At 45.4% G+C, this 15,715-nt stretch overlaps 1 protein-coding gene across 1 annotated transcript; it reads left to right on the top strand.

Annotated features, from left to right (window-relative positions):
* The first annotated feature begins 4,349 nt into the window (after positions 1 to 4,349).
* Positions 4,350 to 15,112, top strand: BEST2 (bestrophin 2). The gene is made up of 10 exons (XM_075855487.1): positions 4,350 to 4,631; positions 9,593 to 9,767; positions 9,847 to 9,941; positions 10,119 to 10,352; positions 10,669 to 10,823; positions 12,613 to 12,690; positions 13,115 to 13,267; positions 13,406 to 13,486; positions 14,021 to 14,175; positions 14,499 to 15,112. Exons 2-10 carry the CDS (start codon positions 9,616 to 9,618, stop codon positions 14,926 to 14,928), a joined length of 1,533 nt encoding a protein of 510 aa, XP_075711602.1. The 5' UTR covers positions 4,350 to 4,631; positions 9,593 to 9,615; the 3' UTR covers positions 14,929 to 15,112.
* Positions 15,113 to 15,715: the final 603 nt, after the last annotated feature.

Genomic DNA, 15,715 nt, shown 5'->3' with positions numbered 1-15,715 from the left:
GTAGTAATCTTACTGTCCGGCCGCGGCTTCCGGTCCACAAGAAAATGGCGCCGGACGTCGCTCGGCCGAAGACCTTCCATTTGGACTGTGTGGGAGCGGCGCATTCACCGTTCCCATACAGACGGCGTACACCATAGTGAATGGAACGGCTCCCGTTCGCATTCACTCTGGGGCTGTATGTGCCGTATTCCATGTCTGTATGTGTCGTTAATCGACACATACAGAGATGGAAGAAAAAATGGCAGCCCCCATAGAGAAGAAAAAGTGAAAAAATAAAAAAAAGTAAAACACAAACACACAAATAAATAAATTTTTTTTTAATAAAACACTAAAAGCAAATTGATCTAAAAATTTTTTTTTTCGCGACACCCGTCCTTTAAGACGCGGATTCAGTTTATAGAGGTTGATGATCCCACTTGGCGAGATTCTGGATCCTAACCCCAAGTATTTTGAAAGGAGGATGTACGAGTCACATGGTAGCAAGCGAAAGAGCTCAAAAGAAATTCAGTTACTGATGTTAATAAGGCCTTATTCACACGAACGTATATTACGTCTGTGCTACGCGCGTGAAAATCACGTTCGTCGCACGGACCTATGTAAGTGAATGGGGCCGTTCAGACAGTCCGTGATTTTCACGCAGCGTATGTGCGCTGCGTAAAACTCACGACATGTCCTATACTTGGCCGTTTTTCGCGCATCACGCACCCTTTGAAGTCAATGGGTGCGTGAAAATCCCGCACGGCACACGGAAGCACTTCGCGCTACAGTAGTAAAATAAATGAATGAAACAAGTAAAGCACCTCCTGCTTTTATGTTTGTAAACATAAAAACAGAGTGTCTTCACGCTGCCATAAGCGCGGAAATCACGAAGGCACGCGGCACGCACCACATACTGATGCCACACGTAACTTTTGCACGCGCAAAATGCAGCGTTTTTTGCGTGCGCAAAATGGACACGTTCGTGTGAATTAGGCCTAAGACAACCAAAGTTCAGCGTGTAATTGCTGGGGCATCCGAGATTGAGGGTATATTAAAAACACGTGTGGAGTTTTTATTTTATCCTCGTTGGTAGCGTATCAATGAATGACGCCTATAAGGAAAAAAATACTTAACTTTAAGTTCTTTATGTAGTTCTTCCACCCAGTCCATTCTGGCATGTCCTATTTTTTCATTTTACGGACCGTGCTCCTATACTTTACAATGGGAGCACGGCTCGTAAAAACGGCAGGCTGTCCGCGGCCGTCCACTCCTGTAATTACGGGTCATAATTACGGGCACAGTCGTGTGCATGAAGCCTTTATGTGTAAGAGCAAAGGCTTCAACACCAAATCGGCTGTAGGCAAGGACAACTCCAGACACAATGATAAAGATCAGTAGCCAATGAAAATCGCTGTTTTTTGGTCACCTTAGCTCTCAAAAAAAAAGGAAGAAAAAGTGATAAAAAAAATTGGTACCAATAGAAACTTCAGCTCGTCCCGCAAAAAATAAGCCTTCACTGTTCGAACAACAAAAAAATAAAACAGTTTTGGCTCTCAAAATATGGAGAAACAAACAATTTTTTTAAAATAAATATATATTATATATAAAAACAAAATATATAAATGTGGTATTACCGTAATCGTATTGGGCCCCAGAATAAAGTTAAGTTGTCATTTTTACCGCGTGGTGAAAGCCGTAAAAACAAAACAAAAAAAACGACTGAGGAGTCGCAGTTTTTTCCAATTTCAGCCCACAAATATTATTTTTTCAGTTTCCCAGTACATTATATGGTACTTTAAATGGTGTCAATAAAAACGACAACTCCTCCAGCAAAAAATAAGCCCTCACACCACTCCATTGACAAAAAAAAAAAAGTTACGGCTCTTGGAAGGCGGGGAGTGAAAAACGGAAATGAACATGCAAAAAATGTCTCAGTCCTGAAAGGGTTAAGAGAACCAGAAACGTTCGTGGAAAAAATAAAGAAGTCTTGGAGTCGTCTTCATCAGTCAAGATCCTAAAACTTCTATGAAGCCTTTTCTTCATATTAGAAAACTGGATGGCAAGCAATATGGCCGCCATTACCAATCCCACTGCGGTTTTCACCCAGCATTCCCAGACTCCTAAGCAAATTTGCTATTCAGGAGTCTGGGACATCTTGGCGACAAGCTCTTGTGGGAGCGGTAATGGGGGCCACACTGTTTGCCACCCAGCTTTCTACAATAAAGAGAAGCAGGGGCGTAACTAGGAAAGACTGGGCCCCATAGCAAACTTTTGACTGGGGCCCCCCCTCCCCTGGTTGTCACACAACCCCCCCCTTGTAGATAGTGCCTTTTTTTACAGCCCCCCTGTAAATAACGCCATACAGCTCCCTCTGTAGATAACGCCATACAGCCCCCCCTGTAGATAACGCCATACAGCCCCCCTGTAGATAACGCCATACAGAGTCCCGCCTGTAGATAACGCCATACAGCCCCCTTTGTAAATATCTACAGAGGGGGCTGTATGGCATTATCTAAAGGGGGAATAAGGATATGGCGTTCTCTACAGTGGGGGCTGTATGGCGTTATCTACAGGGGTGGCTGTATGGCGTTATCTGTAGGTAACGCTATACAGCCCCCCTGTAGGTAACGCTATACTGCCCCCTGTAGGTAACGCTATACAGCCCCCCTGTAGGTTTCTACGGAGCTGCCGACACAGACCCCGGAAGTCGGAGGTTTGTGATGGAGAACTTCAGGGGACTTTCAGTCCCCCGTTCTCCCTATCAATGCCAGCGATCACACATGTATCCCCTGTCCTGTGGATATCCTGTGGATAGGGGATACATGTCTTTTGTTTAATGGTGGAGCGGGGAGATACCTCTCTGCTCTGCTGTAGTGTTCAGTGGCGTCGCGCTGTAGCAGCCATAGAGGCTGCTAGCGGAGCTTCCGGCCATGGTGGCCCCTCATGCCGCGGGCCCCGTAGCAGCCGCTATGGCTGCTACAGCGGCAGTTACGCCACTGAAGAGAAGGCTTCACAGCACTTGACAGTAAAGAACGACTCAAAGACAGGAGGAGGTGACTTTTTGGAATGAGCCACCAGAAGCTGATATATCGTTATAATGTGTTAGTGAGCGGCATGTGCAGTTTACTTCAGGTTGATTCAGGATGGGAGCACACATTGCAGAGTTAGGCCTGATTCACACGAGCGCTGCGCATCTCGGACATGAAAAACTGCAGTTTTTCACGTCCAAGGTGCATCCGTGCTCAGCGCTGCGGGACGCGATGTCACGCATCCCCCATAGTTGAGAGTCTATGGATGGATGCGTGAAAAGAACGGACATGTCCTATTTTCGCACGGACCCTTCACACGGTCCCTTGAAACAACGGCTGTGTGAACGCCCAGATTGAATTGCATAGGTCCGTGGGACGGCCGCTGTGTCAACGGCCGCCCCACGGACGTTTAACACGCTCATGTAAATAAGCACTTAGGGTATGTTCACGCTGCCTCTTTTCAGCCGTTTTTTGGGCCGTAAACGACCCGGAAAACGGCTAAAAATACGGAGGCTGAACGCCTCAAAACATCTGCCCATTGATTTCAATAGGAAAAACGGCATTTAGTTCCCACGGGGCGTCTTATTATGCGGCCAATTGTAAAAACGACGCGGAAAAAAGAAGTGCATGTCACTTCTTGAGCTGTTTTTTATGGACTCAATAGAAAAACAGCTCCAAAAACGGCCGTAAAAAACGCTTGATGCATAAAAAACGGCTGGAAATCAGAGGCTGTTTTCCCTTGAAAACAGCTCCGTATTTTACGTCCGTTTTTAATTTGCCGTGTGAACATAGCCTAAAGATCTATGGGACCTCAGGCTATTTTTTAATCTTAGCAATCTGCGTGACTGCTGAGAGTTAGGCTGGGTTCACACACCCTATTTACGGACGTAATTCGGTCGTTTTAGCCTCGAATTACGTCCGAAAATACGGCTCCAAAGCGTTGGCACACATCTGCCCATTCATCTGAATGGGCTTTACGATGTTCTGTGCCGGCGTTCATTTTTTTTACGCGCCGCTATCAAAATATGGAGCGTAAAAAAGACGCCCGCGTCAAAGAAGTGCCTGTCACTTCTTGAGACGTAATTGGAGCCGTTTTCCATTGCCTCCATGGAAAAAACAGCTCCATTTACGTCCGTAATGGACGCAGCGAAAAACGCCTGCACATGCCATTACGTCTGAAATTCCGGAGCTGTTTTCTCCTAAAAACAGCTCCGTAATTTCAGCCGTAACGGAGGCTGCCGTGTGAACATACCCTTATAGTTCTACCACAACCTGACATGGATTGTGTGAAGGGGAATGAATCCTAGGCGGTAATGTGGAAAGCACAGATCCAGCTGCCCAGCAGGACGATGCCAGGACATGTATGCAGGGCAAGGGGGCACAGGTGCAGCTGGGGATTGGTGCTACTACTACAGTAACGTGTCAGCCAGTGGGGTACCATTGTATCCCACCCTGCATGGCTCCCTCCCCCAACACCTGGACAATTACATGCTGGGGTGAGTGGGAGGAGAGGTGTCTGGGTGGGGAGGGGTGAGGTTTATGGGGAGAGACAAGGCATCCTGGGTTAGTTCGGAGAAAGTTTTCTTTCTGTGCAGTGTGGAAAGGTTGCGGATACCTGAACCGGTGAGTATTACGTTATATCATTATTATATTATTTGGGGGGCTTCTTATCATTTAGGATCATGTGACCCAGGACAGGTGGTGGTGTGAATGAGCGCACAATAGCAGCTTCTTCTATTGTGTATGGTGGCTCTGTCTTGTGTGTGCATAGATGTAGCAGAGCTGAGTTTTTCCATGTGTTATCTGTGATGTTACATAGGACTGTTGGTAGGCCAACTGCTTTATCATCGCGTTATCACAACAATGACAAATTCAGCTCTGCTACATCGGAGTTGCAGCTTAAAGTTTTTGTGCTGTGATGAAAAGCTTCATCAGCCAATCCCCGTGAATACACGCCGCGCCGTACATGGGGGAATTTTGTTTACTTGTGCGCCATAGTCACAAAATGATGGTACGTTGCGGGAGATTGATCAGAAATGGTGCAAAGGAAAAGTGAAACTGTTTCCCATAGCAACCAATCAGCTTCCAGCTCTCCTTTTCCAGAGGCTCTTTTTTAAATGAAAGCTGCAACCTGATTGGTTGCTATGGGTAACCGCTCTACATTTTCTTCACACTAGTTTTAATTCATCTCCCTTATTGTATTTTGGGGTACCCCCTATCGTTGTGCTCCTGATATCATTGCCCCATTTATTTCAATGGCTACAGGGACAAATCCCAGTGGGTTTGCAATTTTTTTTAAGCCCCAGGATTGAAAAAGCCGTAGGCGTGTGGCAAAAATAGTCATATGGCATCGGTAGGTTATTATGTGCGGCAGCACTTGGACGTTGGCACGTTGAAGTCCGAATGCCAGCCTGTGTAATCTAGGCCCTGGCATGGGACATACAATCACAACTATATGTTGACTCTGCTGCTCTACGGGAAAAGTAATGGACGAAATTATGACCTCCACAGACGCCATCGGACCGCCCCTGCAGAGAACGTCAGCAAGTGTATATGATTTTTCCAATACTCCGGAATTTATGGTTACCTGGATACGGCGGTCCCGGATTATCTGAGTTTTACTTTATACTATTCTACCATTTCTGGGACAGATGTGTGACCACCAATATGTCCGCCATTATAGTCCGCACAGTTTTACTAGTCCAGGTCTCTTCTCAGCAGCGAGGATGGGTGTTTACTCAGTTACTCGTGAAACTTTGTCCCGTACAAACCCCCATCCCTGTGCTGGTACAACATAAGACACGAGGTTTATCGGAAGCCGCCGCTGTATTCCTTCTGTTTTCCTCGGAGCTGATAGGACTCATCCATTGTTCTCAGGAATGTGTCCAAACACAAGAAATCTGTAATGAAGTTCTGTGTGTCCGGCCGCTCACAGACGTAATTAATACAGGAAGTAATTAATTAACCAGAAGTCGTCACCTAATATGTGCGCCACATTATGTGCATTGAGAGTAGAAAAATACAGCGCCACCCTTTTCTATAGGCTGTGCCGAGTATTGCAGCTCAGTCTCATCCTAGTAAATATCAGACCTATCGTTCCTCTACTTGTTAACCGCACAATTGTGACGGTCGGAGACCTCCAGGCAAATTGATCTGTCACCAGTTTATTAATTACCTGTCTCCTAACTAATCTAATAGTCGCTATGATGCTGATAACTACGTTTATTATTTGCAAAGTTATGAGCATTTTTCTAAATATGATAATGTGGCTCTAATAGCCAAACAGGAGCGGACTCTTTCTTTTCACTCTGGGCGTTGTAATGTTTTCTATATGACGCTGTCCAATCCGTATACAGCTTCTCCCCCTTCCCTGCCCAGCGACATAGTCTGATCATATAATATACATCTTCCATTCCCGACTGTGTATTCAACTGGCATACGTCCCAACTGTCCCGGATTCAGCGGAAAAACCCTGGATTCCGGGTGGTGTCCCGCTGTCCCGGGCGGCCGGAGGTATATCCCGCTGTCAACTGTATCTGCGTCCAAAGGACGCAGATACAGTTGAACCCAATTCTGAAGCAGGGAACCATCAGCTCCCTGCTTCAGAATTAGCTCAGAGTGGTGGAGTTGAGGGAGCTCCTCCGCTCGCCAAGGACCCCCTGGCAAAGTGTTTCTTTAAGCGCTGTGCTTGGGGAAGCCCTTGACGTCACTGTCCATATATGTCATATGTCCATATAGTGACTATTAATTGAGCGGAATCCCCGTTGCCGGTGATCTGGCCGAGGATTCCGCTTCTAGAGGAAATCCCTGAGGTCACTGTCCATATATGGACAGTGACGTCAAGGGCTCCTCCTGGAGCAGAAACCCTGGCCAGCGTTGGCAACGGGGACACCGCTCAATCAGTACCCACTAACGTCACTGTCCATATATGGACAGTGACATCAGGGCTTCCCTCTAGGAGCGGAATCCCCGGCCTATGCTCTGGCCGGGAATTCTGCTCCTAGAGGGAGTCCCAAAGGTGCTATCTAGGGGGGGGGGGGGTGGCACTATCAACATGGACACTGTGGCACTATATAGGGGCACTATCTACAAAGGCACTGTGGCACTATCTACAAGGGCCCTGTCACTTTATATGTGGGCACTGGCACTAGGGGCAGCTTTGGGAGCATTCTACTGTATAAGGGCATCTAGGGGGGGGGGCATTATACTGTATGAGGGCATTAAGCTGTATGGTGGCAACTATGGGGCATTATACTGCATGGGGCAATCTTTGTGGGCATTATACTGTATGGGGCAGCAAATCGACATTATGGTGTATGGAAGCAGCTATGGGGCATTATAATGTATGGGAGCATCTGTGTGGGCATCAAACTGTATGTAGGCATCTGTGTTGGCTTTATACTGTATGGGGGCATTATATTGTATGGTGGCAGCTATTTGGCATTATAATGTGTGGGCTGAACCAGGTGTGTATGGGTGGGGATTGGCTGGGATTAGAGGCGTGGCTTAAAAGGAAAATTTTTTAGCATCAGTCGTCCCTCTATGTGATACTTCAAAGTTGGGAGGTTTTACAGCTAGAACTGCGATCCTGGTGTCATATGAAAGATTAGAATCTCAGAACCGCTGTTCTAGGTGGTCCACAGCCGGAGATACAGCTATTTGAAGTGATCCCCCCCCTTCCCTCCAGCCTCAGTCTCTCACACTGTGTGAAGCAGCTTCATGCTGATAGGACAGCGTCAGAGGCTGTGAGGAGGCTCCACCTCTCTCACACGGTGTGAAGCAGCTTCATGCTGATAGGACAGCGTCAGAGGCTGTGAGGAGGCTCCACCTCAGGAGAATCGCTGCGGTTACCTCCCACTTATCTAGTTTAGCCTCATTTGCATATTTAGAAAAAAAGCTCATAACTTTTTTTAAAATATTAAATGTTTTGGGACACAATTTTCACTAGTATCAGTGTGACCGCGCCTATTAAATCAGCTAGGAGACAGGGCTTTACTAAACTAGTGACAGATCCTCTTTTAGGACCTGTTCACATCACCGTTCGCTTTCCATTCAGGGGTTCCGTCTGAGGTGAACCCCGCAATGGAAAGTGAAACCACAGCTTCCGTTTCAGTCACCATTGATATCAATGGTGACGGAAACATCGCTAATGGTTTCCGTTCGTCACCATTCCGGCAGGTTTCCGTTTTAACGACGGACTCAAAAGCCGAGTCGACAGCGCTATTGATTCCGTCGGAAAACCGGAAACCTGCCGGAATAGAGACGAACATACTCATGACTCCTCACTTACCTTTACCCCTTGAAAAAGCTGACGGCGAAACGTACGTCGGGGTGGTCTGTGGTTGGCTCATTTAGGGGCAGACATGCAGAATATGGGTTGGTATTTGACATGGATCTGATCCTGACTTTATATCTTGGATCAGTCCCTCTGACACTCTCATTTGTATCTTTTGTCCGGTGTGTACATATTTAGTATACCGCTAACTGTTGAGGTATTCTTGTACAGTATCGCCAATACCTTGACAATACACTGTTTGATTCCATGGATGTATGATACATTTGTTTCTCCTAGAGGCCACGACCACATTTTTATTATGTGTTGTTTTATATTGTAGGTGATGGTCTATGTATGTTTTTAAATATTTTCCAACTAAAGATATTTTTTTGATATTGGTTAGTGCTTTACTTGTACTATGGTTATCTACACTTCTAGTATTGTTGTCTGTATACGTCTTCATAGGTATTCTATAATCTGTAATAGACCTATATGATAGACTTAGATACACAGTTCAGCAGACAGTATCACACATGATGGGCTTAGATACACCATTCAGCAGACAGTATCACTTATGATAGGCTTAGATACACTGGCTCATCAAACCGTATCACACATCATACAATTAGGGTATGTTCACATGGCTTATTTTCGGCCGTTTTTCAGGCCGTAAACGGCAAAAAAATTAGAAGCAGAACGCCTCCGAATATCTGCCCATTGATTTCAATGGGAAAAAAAACAGTGTTCTGTTCTGACGGGGCGTTTTTTTATGCGGCCGTTTTGAAAAACGTTTTTCATTGACTCTATAGAAAAAACAGCTCCAAAAAACGGCTGTAAAAAACGCCACGAAAAACACAAGTTTGATTAAAAAACGGCTGAAAATCAGGAGCTGTTTTCCCTTGAAAACAGCTCCGTATTTTCAGAAGTTTTTTGTTAAGCGTGTGAACATACCCTTAGATACACCGGTACAGCAGACAGTATCACACATGCTAGGCTTAGATACACTGTCTTAGCAGACAGTATCACACATGCTGGGATTAGATATAGCCACTCAGCAGACAGTATCACACATGCAGGGATTAGATACTGTTTTAGCAGACAGTATCACACATGCTGGGATTAGATACAGCCGCTCAGCAGACCGTATCACACATGCTAGGCTTAGCTACACTGTCTTAGCAGACAGTATCACACATGCTGGGATTAGATACACAGCTCATCAGACAGTATCACACATGCTGGGATTAGATACAGCCGCTCAGCAGACCGTATCACACATGATAAGTTGTAATGTCTTGTTCTGTTGCAGGTACCCGTGCTTAGCTGGGCATCATGACGGTCACATACACGGCTCGTGTGGCAAATGCCCGCTTTGGTGGCTTCTATAAGCTCTTGCTGCTGTGGAGGGGGAGTATATACAAGCTGTTATATAAGGAGTTCCTGGCCTTTTTTATCATGTATTCGGCCCTCAGTATAACATACAGGTAAGATGGCGGCTGTGGGGGCTCATTCGCTGACTGGGGATGTGATCTTGTGGTATTGAATTGTTTTCTGTTTTCTCAGGTTCTTCCTCACTGAGGATCAGAGACGCTGCTTTGAGAAAGTCTCACTTTACTGCAATAACTACGCCAATCTCATCCCTGTGTCCTTTGTGCTGGGTGAGGGAACCTAATTCACCGCTCACATTTTCCGACCAGGACGCCATATGTGATTAGCGTTTTAGTTTAGCGTGTGAACACAGCCTAACTTTTCGCTAGGTCATTTTTAAAATCTTGTGAAAAATCATACCTAGGGGGTGCTCTTGACATATGCCATTTCCTTCTTTCGACACTCAGGTTTCTATGTCACATTGGTAGTGAACCGTTGGTGGAATCAGTACCTCTGCATGCCATTCCCGGACAGGGTCATGTGTGCCATCTCTGCTACAGTGCACGGATCGGACGAGAAGGGGAGAATGTACCGCAGGACACTGATGCGTTACTGCAGCATGTCTGGTCTGCTTATACTGCGCTCTGTTAGCACGGCCGCATTCAAGAGATTCCCAACTATAGACCATGTGGTGGAAGCCGGTAAGGTTTTTTTTTTTTACTTTTACAAATGTCAGCTCCTCTGTGCTGCTGATGTGTTTTAGTTGAGAAAAGTATCAGATCTGTACAGGCTTTCAGCCTCTGGCTGTAAAAAAAGAATGTTTCAATTCACTGATGGCAAGCATAGATCTTGAAAATGGTGACAAACGGAATCACAAAGTATATTAGAAAGTTGCAGAACTTTTCATTACACAATGATCAAGATTCATATACACCAGATGATATTGGTAGTGTTCGGGGTCTATATAATATGGGGGTGGCGTCTATGGGTGTCTGGTAATACGTTCTATCTCCGCAGGGTTTATGACTCGCCATGAGAGAAAGAAGTTTGAGAATCTGCGCTCTTCTTATAATAAATACTGGGTCCCGTGTGTGTGGTTCTGTAGTCTGGCAGCTCAGGCCCGGAGCGAGGGCAGAATCCGAGATGACCACGCATATAAAATGCTGATAGAGGCGAGTGGACTTCGTAGGGGTGATGCTCTGCGGGATCTTGTTGAGTGTAATCTGTTTCTGATTGTGCGTGGCTGTCACTGTAAGATTTTGTGTCTTGAGAAGATTTCAGAATTTTTACCCGTGGACAGGTAATAAATGTAGACTGTAGGAAAACCCCTTTAAATAATACAATTCTTTCCACCGCCACTAGGGGGAGCTAGCTGTATATGGTTTTATTTATATATATATATATATATATATATATATATATATATATATATAAAATCTCAGACAAAGAAAGGCGACCGCACACTGTGAACACTAATGCCACCTAAACCACTAAATATAAATATGCATTACATGCTAAATCTACTTACAATAGGGAGGTTCTTAGTGCACATTTATATATACGTTAAAGGGGTTCGCCTCAAAATAGGCCATCAATAACTGATGGGTCGGGGTCCGACTTTCAGGACTCCTGCCGATCTGCTGTTTTGAAGGGGCCGCAGTGTTCGTATGAGCGCTGCTTCTCCTTCGTTTCTTCTGGCTCACTGTGAGTCGTCGACACGCATTTAGCGGCGATTCCCAGGTATTGCAGCCTTTTCACCCAATACCTGTGAATCGCTGCTAAATGAGCAACGACGATTCAGTGAGAAAGAAGAAATTAAGGGGAAGCCGAGCTCGTATGAGTGCTGCGGCCCCTTTAAAACAGCTGATCTGCGGGGGTCCCGGGAATCAGACCCTGACCCATCGATGGCCTCTCCTTAGGATAGGCCATACGTTTTTAGTGGCTGGAAAACCCCATTATTAAATAGGAATTATACAAATCCCTTTGCAGTGAGCTCCCCCTAGTGGTGATGACTGCTAGCAGACAGAATTGGCCTCGTGAAGAGAAGCCGGGGATTTGGAGTTCTGTATCAGAAAAACATAGCTCTGACCCAATAAATGATTTGGATCTATTTAGATTAAATATATTCAAAATATGGGTTCTTTTTCATGCCCTAAATACCCCTTAATTAACCCCTTCACCATCCCAAACCACCAGGATTATTCGGTGCTAACCAGGGTTACCAACCTTCTGTAAATGTCAGGACAGACTATAGAATGGGGTTGAGGGATTTTTGTAAATGCCTGGAAACCCCTCTTAAAAATTATTTCCCCCTATTTCAGTAACTCTTATCTTAGTATGTTGCGCTGTTAGCCAGTGGTGGGCACTAGGTGGCGCTGTTAGCCAGTGGTGCGCACTAGGTGGCGCTGTTAGCCAGTGGTGCGCTCTAGGTGGCGCTGTTAGCCAGTGGTTCACACTAGGTGGTGTCGTCTTATTTAGAAATTCCTCATAATTTCTATGTTCAAGCGTATATCTGCCTTTTGGTAGTTCGGTGGTTACTGTCAGTGAGCGGCTGCTGACGGGTTTTATTCAGTGACACCCCCCCCCCCCCCACAAATTAAATGAGTGACACGGGATGGACGGAAAGTGCTGCAGCACAAGTGTAAAACCTATTGTAGTCATTTAGTCACCATTCCTAGACTATGGGGCCCTCTTGTGGCTGATCAGAGAATAGCACATTTTGGTTCCCCACATCTTTCGGACAGAATAATAATTACAGATATTACATTGACATTTCCTTTAACAGCGTGCCACGGAGAGAGAGAAGATTTATGAGCGTTACAATTTCTATAGCAATATATGTTGTAGATTATTGACTTTGCATTTCCTAATTCCTCTACCTAGTTGTATTCTAGATTATTCCAGAATTACGACATTGTGGCAATCCTCTGCGTTTGTCCTCACCTTCTTCTGTATCTGCAGGAGTTGAACGCTTTCCGTGGGAACTGCGGCATGCTCTTTCACTACGACTGGATCAGCATTCCACTTGTTTACACTCAGGTACCGGCCCTTTAAATCTACTACACCCAATCATGTGGTTTTCTGATGAGATCGTGGTAGAGAAATGCAGCAAAAAATGTCCTGTGTGCCCACAGCCCAGGATGAGTGGTCCTATAATGGATTCCTCTATTGATACTGTGATATTGGGAACCTGGCAAGGGCTTTGACAACTTATTGGTTGTCAAATAACACATAAGGGGTCGTACAGGTGGAGAAAACAGGTGTTGTTTTTAAAAAAAAAAACAAAAAAAAAAAAACAGCGCCATGATTGGTTGTATGTGATATTGCAGCTTTTAAGTGAATACGAATAAGCTGCAATACCAGACACAGCCCATGGACAAGAGTGGCGCTGTTTCTGAATAAAAGCAGACCATTTTTTTTCTAATACTGGACTCTCTCGCTCTTTTTCCCTCTCCGGTATTAGGTAGTGACCATCGCCGTGTACAGCTACTTTCTGACGTGTCTGATTGGACGGCAGTTCTTAGACCCCTCCCAGGGTTACAACGACCACGACCTTGACCTCTACGTCCCCATCTTCACCCTCCTCCAGTTCTTTTTCTATGCCGGCTGGCTGAAGGTATCTGACTAATTATATGAGGAGCTATTACAGGTCACCCTCTATTATAATGAGAAGCTTCAGTCCCATTCAGAAGATTTCTTCATATAGTATTGCAAATGTTAATGTACACCCTCCCCCCTCCCCCACACCTTCCAGGTGGCCGAGCAGCTCATCAATCCTTTCGGGGAGGACGATGATGACTTTGAGACCAACTTCTTGATTGACAGGAATTTCCAGGTATTAAAGATTTTGCCTGTATTTTAAAAAGGGCTTTACAAAAACCATTTATTTACACCCTTTGACATGTTTACACGTCATATTTTTGGAGCGCCGTGTGAACATGCCCTTAGTATTCCTGGTAACCTCTATAGTGGGCTTTAGAGTGGTTTAGCAGGTAACATCCAGTGGTCCTGGGTAGTTAACACCCCTGTTTTTGTGTTCTGTGTTGTTTTTTTTCTGATACAAAGCTCCAAATCCTCTGCGTTCCTTCACACAGCCACTGAGTCCTATAATAATGTTCAATCTGCCTGCAGCCACCTGTAGGGGGAGCTCACTGCACTGCAATTTATACAGCTCTCGTTTAAACTCCATATGCGGTGACCTCCCCCTAGTGGCAGCAGAAAGTATTTTAGCATTTAATGGGGCTTTCCTCCCTTTGTGTGCTCGTAAAATTGGGGACTATATCTTATTTAATGTGCTCGTAGTGGGACACCTACTGAATCTCCCCATTCTACTGTTCCGTAATAAGTCTCCCCTCTGTCCGTGTTCTAGGTGTCCATGCTGGGCGTAGATGAGATGTACGGTGATGTTCCTCTCCTAGTGAAGGATCGATACTGGAATGATTCAGATCCTCGGCCTCCATACACTGCTGCGACTTTATTCCAGAAGCACCAGCCTTCCTTCCAAGGATCGACCTTTGACATGGCGTAAGTATCAAGTGTCTTATCGTTCCTTCTCCTCTGGCTTTTACCTCAAAGCAAAAGGTCAAACCAGCGGGTGCTGCGAGGGCCATTGGTGGTAGGCAGGAAGCTGAGGTATAGGGAGCTGTTTGTTGAAGTATACTTTGACATGGAGGGAAGATAGTGGCGACCCGGCAGTGAGCGGACCCCAACAAACAGCTCCTCATACCTCAGCTTTCTGGACCCCCGTGTGCATAATACAGGGTAGGCTGATTTTATAGGGAACTACAGTTACACCTGAATATTTGGGTTTGAGTGGAGCTGATATTTAGCTCCTGTTTTCTTCTCAGGCTCGCGAAGGAGGACATGCAGTTCCAGCCGCTGTCTGACATTGAGGAGATGAATGAAGAATCCTACACCAGTCCGTCCCCTCTCTTCAGCCGCCTCCTCCCGGGTGTGGGGCCCTCTCCGCTCTCCTCGTCTGCCGCCCTCACTGCTCCATTCGTGGCCCACGAGAGCCGTATGACTCTACTGAGACGATCCACCAGCTCTGCCTCCAGGTCTTCGGATAGTCTGTATCCAGAGAGTCCTCCAGACCCAACATACGCAGAGACCCTCCCTCATCCTGAAACAAGACCCCCAGACGTCCCAGTCCAATCCATATTCCAATTTGAATCCCAACCTTCCTCTGTCCCCCGCAGTGAGCTTCCTGTCCCCATAGCAGATACCATTGCTCCCACCCAAGAAGTGGAGGCCAAAGCCTTATGTGAAGCCCTGTGAGGTACAGTGGACAATGAATGGACGGCGGCAGATTGTATTATGAACTAGATCATTGGACATGCTTTATCACAGCAGATCATCGCTGCCCTGTGCCAGGCTCATGTGCCAAATACGCCATATGTGCCATTTGGCGTTACTGATGTCTAGAGCAGTGTTTAGAAAATATGTGAATTGATAATTTTACTGCCTTATAGTTTTTTTTCTCTTGTATTTTCTACTATTTAATAAAAAAAACAAAAAAAATAGTTTTACGGTTGTCGCAGGATTATCGGAAATATCAAACTATTGGGATATAGACCACAGCGATTGCTCCGGATCCAAGAGTTGGCAATGGTCTTAATGACTCTTGGCTGTCCTCCCCTATTTTTGTTGCATGCCAGATTAGCAGGCGTTCTGGTCCACTAGGTGCTGGATTAACAGAGTTTAATTTTGCAAAGCAAATCCCTTCCCCCGACAAATACTAGTCTTTCTCAATGACTTAGAATATCATCAAAAAGTAAATTTTATTTCAGTAATTCAAGTCCAAAAGTGAAACTCATATATTCTATAGATTCATTACACACAGAGGGATCTATTTCCAGCATTTTTTTTCTTTTAATGTTGATGATTATGGTAACAGGTAATGAAAACCAAAAATTTAGTCCCTCAGAAAATGTGAATATTATATAAGCCCAATGTAAAAAACGATTTTTAATACCAAAATGTTGTCCTACTGAAAAGTATGTCCAGTATCTGCCCTCAATACTTGGTCGGGGCTCCGACTCTGCATGAATTACTGCATCAATGT

This window comes from Rhinoderma darwinii, chromosome 3, assembly GCF_050947455.1.
Source record: "Rhinoderma darwinii isolate aRhiDar2 chromosome 3, aRhiDar2.hap1, whole genome shotgun sequence".
Lineage (NCBI taxonomy): Eukaryota > Metazoa > Chordata > Amphibia > Anura > Rhinodermatidae > Rhinoderma > Rhinoderma darwinii.
The sequence above is the reverse complement of the archived record's forward strand: the minus strand, read 5'-3'. Positions and strand labels throughout refer to the sequence as shown.

Excerpts from the sequence above, each read along its gene's own strand:
- BEST2 (XM_075855487.1), top strand. The coding sequence starts at position 9,616 with ATGACGGTCACATACACGGCTCGTGTGGCAAATGCCCGCTTTGGTGGC. Across the intron at positions 9,942-10,118 it reads CCCTGTGTCCTTTGTGCTGG|GTTTCTATGTCACATTGGTA; the intron begins GTGAGGGAACCT and ends TTCGACACTCAG. Across the intron at positions 13,487-14,020 it reads TGATTGACAGGAATTTCCAG|GTGTCCATGCTGGGCGTAGA; the intron begins GTATTAAAGATT and ends TCCGTGTTCTAG.